Raw genomic sequence first — 4,817 nt, 5'->3', positions numbered from 1 at the left:
CTTCCGATCTTTATGAGTGTTTTATCTGCATGTATGCATGTGTATGCACTGCGTGTATGCCTGGTGCCTGTGGAGGCCATAAGAGGTATTGGATCTCCTGGAACTGGAATTACAGATGGTTGTCAGCTACCATGTGGGTGTTAGAAACTAATTCAGGTGCTTTGCAAGAGCAGAAAGCGCTATTAACTGTTGAGCCATCTCTCCATCCCCCCCATAAGTATTCTTCATGGAGAACAAAGTTCGGAAAAGTGCAAAGAGTCAGTGTATGTAAAGGGATTAAAACAAAAACAATTACAAAAGAAGTAAGATTATTCAGTAAATGTAATTGCCTGATAAAAGGCACTGCCTTACCTGGAATTTCATTGGCTACAACTGAGGGAGGGCTTGATTGGTTACTGCTGATCTGCTGGTGGCTGATCATGTGGCAACACTGTGGCACAGCATTGCTAACCATGTAAAGTGTGTCTGGCACATTGGACATTCGAACCATTCGCAGTCGCACCAGGTCTGTTTGTTCCACCATCATCTCGTCCAGCACTGACTGAAATATTCGGTTTCAACAGAATCAGTCAACCTTCACTTGGGCTAAATCACATTTATAGTAAGATTATTACCTTCATCATAAAATAGGAATTAAAACTGCTTCATGTTTATGAAGTTTACAATTAGTGGTGAAAGGAGAAAGCGCCTTTTTGGAGTATCGTGGAAAAGATATACTCATCTTCTAGAAAATTTAATTATAAAATTAATCAGCAGTAAACTATACACAAATTATAATGTATGCCATCTGCCAAATATCAGATACCCTCCAAAAATGCTCAACATACAAGATATTTTTATTTAACCTATTGACCATTATTCAAATATTGACCATTATTCAACCTATAGACCTATAAATAAATCCAATTTTGTTAAATTTGTTTCACGTACAACTATGTCACCAAACTGCAGAATGGCCCAAATGAGATAATAAATGAACATTTTCCACATTTACTGGGAAGAAGTTCTTAGGCATGGACCCAGTGCCACCCCTGGTGAGCTTTTCGGCTGTCCAGCCTTGGGGCAGAACAAAGGCCCAGTGGGTGGGTACTGCATGAGCAACAAGTGCTACACTTATTAACCATTAAGGTTTTTTCTTTCCCTCCTTCTTCCCTCCTCCCCCCTCTGTCTGTCTCTGTCTCTCTCCCCTCCCCCTCCCCTGCCCCTCTCTCTGAGACAGGGTCTCCTTGTAGCTACCAGGTGGCCTGGAATTCACTATGTAGACAGGCTGGCCTTGAACTCAAGAGATCCATCCTGCCTGCCTCTGCCTCCCAGGTGCTGGGATTAAAGGTGTGTGCCACCACACCCAGCCCTTTCTTTCTTTTCTTGTTTTGTCTTTTTAAAAAAATATTTTATCTGTTATTTTTATTTTATGTGTATGAGTATGAGTGTACTGCCTGCATGTATGTGAGTGCACCCGTGTTGTGCAATGCTGTGAAGGTTAGAAGAGGGCATCAGATTCCCCTGGAACTAACTGGAGTTAAGGACAGCTTGTAGCTGCCATGTGGGTGCTGGGAATTGAACCTGGGTCCTCTGTAAGAGCAATCAGCTCTTAACCGCTGCGCCATCTCTCCAGCCCTTTGTTTTTGTCTTTTTGAGACAGGGTCTCCCTGCAGCCCCAGCTGACCTGGAACTCACTATGTATACCAGGTTGCCCTCAATCCCACACAGATCCACCTGCCTCCGCCTCCCTCCTGGGATTAAAGGCATGGTGCCACCACGCCTGGCTCCATTAAGCTTTTCTACTGTTTTTAAAAAATATTTTATTATTTTTATTTTATGTCTATGACTGTATTGCCTGCATGTGTGTAAAGTGCACCCATGTTATGCAATACCCGTGGAGAACAGAAGATGTCAGATCCCCTAGAACTGGAGTTACAGATGGTTGTTGGCTGCCATGTGGGTGCTGAGAATCAAACCCAGTTCCTCTGCAAGAGCAGCCAGTGTTCTTAACCACTGAGTCATCTCTCCAACCCTGAGCTTTTCTACTGTTTTAGAACTGCTTACAATGTTAATCATTTGTTAAGAAATATATGTTGGGCAGGATGGCACATGCATGCACATACATACACAAATGCAAACACACACACAGTATATTCTCAGTCTATTCAATCAAATAGACTTCTGGGCTGGGAAAGCACTTGACACCTAAGCCTGAAGATCCGGTGAGTTTGACCCCTGGAACTCATGTAAAGTTGGAAAAAGAAGTCTGAGTTGACAAAGTAGTCCTCTAACTTTTCCACATATGTGTTGTGGCACACATGCCCACATGTACATCAAGTATGTACACAATCAGAAATTTTTTTTTTTCTTTTTGGAGATAGGTTCTCCCTTTAGTTCAGCTCTCCTGAACTTGATACATAGATGAGGCTAGCCTCAATCTCACAGATATCAGCCTGCCTCTGCCTCCTGAGTGCTGAGATTAAAGGTGTGAGCCACCATGCCTGGCTTCCAATTAGAATATGTTTAAAACAATTTCATCCTATGACCAAATACATTTTTTTTTTTTTCAGAAGCTTGTTGGTGATTTCTGGCTTTCAAAGACTGTTAGTTCCTCAATGGCTCCACTCAAGTTATGTGAGAATGTCTAATAAAAATTACTGTTTCATTTTCACAATACTAATTTTTCTTGGAGAGGTCTTTATGTTACAGTGTATATGGGAGCCTGCTATTTACTTAACAAGCTTGAAATTTTGGTTTAGCTCTAACGCTCACTCTAAAACTCAATCAAACTCCGAAGAGTCATCTGTTCTGGAACTATGTTCCAGGAGATCACAAGTTTCTTAAGTTTATGAGGAAGATATAGTGGATGTAGCCTGTTTTCAGAACATTCCTTACTCTCAAGATCAAAAGTATAAGTATTTCAATAAAATTATAGCAATTTGCAATGCAATTAACAATTTGCAAGACAATAAGGGAAAATGCAAAATGCATTTTAACACGTTTTAAAACACACTTGATAATTAAAAATTTTAGAAAAGTGAGTAGTCAAAATAGAATTCACTTTCATTTTCTCTATTACTAGATGTTCGAGTTACTTCCAAATAATAAATCTTTGTGCATATTGGTAAGAAAGTCACCTAATACCTTCTAGTGTTTTCATTACCTTTGCTTCTTCCACATAGGGAGAAAATAGGCGAGGACGAACGTATATGCCAGCATTTTTTTGCCGCAACCAGGCATTTGATTTTCCTCCTTCTGTCGTAGGAAGCATATCTGATGGGGGAGTACTAATCAAGCCTCTTTTCATCTTAAAAGAAACATTCATTTTAGATAAGTAAGATATATGCGATACTACAATAACTACCAAGACAGAAATGCTTACATCTCTAAAACAAACTGTATAAACTTTATCACCATTTAAACAGGAATTCAGTAATGTTATGTGGAATTTAGTTAATACTTTAAATGTTTAATCAGGTTCAGCAATAAGGAAATTCTAGAGGAATGATTTTTTTTTTTTTTTTTTTTTTTTTTTTTTTTTGTCTTTTTGAGACGGTTTCCCTGTAGTCCCAGCTGTCCTGGAACTCGCTATGTAGACAAGGCTGGCCTTGAACTCACAAAGCTCCACCTGCCTCTGCCTCCCGAGTGGGGGGATTAAAGGTGTGTGCCACCATGCCTGGCTTGGAATGATGCTTTTACAAAGGTACATTAATCAAAATTCAGTAAGTTAGATTAATTTATAGAACACTTGAAAGAAATCTCCCCCCACCCCAGCTGCTTATCCCTCCTCCCAGCCCCAATCAAGACAAAGCAGAATATATCCTGGGTATATATCTAAACATGTCAGTTGCAACATGGAAGAACCTGGGAGGATGTTATGTGAAGGGAAAAATAAGCCACAACAGCATAGTAGATACCTGATGGAGTACGTGGGGAATAAGTACAAGTCAGACAACAGGATACAAACAGAAGGAATAGGTTGGGCTTGGCAGCTCACATCTCTGACCCCAGAACTTGGGAGGCAGAAGCAGGTGGATCTCTGTGGATCGCTGTAAGTTTGATACTAGTCTTGTCTACATAGTAAGTTTCAGGTCAGCCAAGGCCACACAGTGAGACAAATAAAAGTAGTTCCAACATTCTTTTACATTGTAGGGTAACTAGCATGTCAATAACAATGTACTGTTAAAAAAGCTAAGAGAATTTCAAAGGTTTGCACTACGAAGAAATGATAAATATTTAAGGCAGTAATGTACTAATTACCCAGATTTAGTCATTACATAATATACATAAATAATGAAAACATTGCACTGTACCTGATATGTTATTGCTACGTAAACTAAAAATGAAGTCTGAGAGTGGGGCGTGGTGGTGCACAACTTTAATCCCAGCACCCTGGAGGCAGAGGCAGGCAGATTGCTGTGAGTTCGAGGTCAGCAAATTTCAGGCCAGCTGGGACTACAGGAGGACCCTCTCAAAAAAGACACACACACACACACACACCAAATTAAATAAAAAAAATTTTTAAATCACTTTAGGGGCTAGAGAGATGGCTCAGAACAATCATGAGGACTGCAGTTTGGATCTCAGCACCAACATAACAAGTCAGGCACCCACAAATGCCTGAAACTCCAGCTCCCAGGGATCCAATGCCCTTTTCTGGTCTCTGTATGCATATAAACTCATGTAGTCACACAGTCAGGCACACACATACACACAAAAATAAATAAATCTCTCTTTGAGACAGGGTCTCCCTGTAGCCCCCCAGCTGTCCTGGAACTATGTAGACCAGGCTGTCCTTGAACTCACAGAGATCCGCCTGCCTCTGCCTCCCAAGT

General features: G+C 40.6%; 1 protein-coding gene across 2 annotated transcripts in view; it reads right to left on the bottom strand.

Annotated features, from left to right (window-relative positions):
- Window positions 1-4,817, bottom strand: part of Btbd7 (BTB domain containing 7) — a 154,827-nt gene that overhangs the window by 18,274 nt on the left and 131,736 nt on the right. For both annotated transcript variants that reach the window (XM_029557962.1, XM_029557963.1), the window contains exons 5-6: window positions 3,146-3,289; window positions 352-541 (exon numbers count right to left, since the gene is read on the bottom strand). In XM_029557962.1, coding sequence (XP_029413822.1) covers window positions 352-541; window positions 3,146-3,289 — 334 coding nt within the window. The remainder of the gene's footprint in view (window positions 1-351; window positions 542-3,145; window positions 3,290-4,817) is intronic.

This window comes from Nannospalax galili, unplaced genomic scaffold (assembly GCF_000622305.1).
Source record: "Nannospalax galili isolate Female #2095 unplaced genomic scaffold, S.galili_v1.0 scaffold107, whole genome shotgun sequence".
NCBI lineage: Eukaryota > Metazoa > Chordata > Mammalia > Rodentia > Spalacidae > Nannospalax > Nannospalax galili.
Note: the sequence above shows the minus strand (reverse complement) of the source record. Positions and strands in the feature narration are given on the sequence as shown.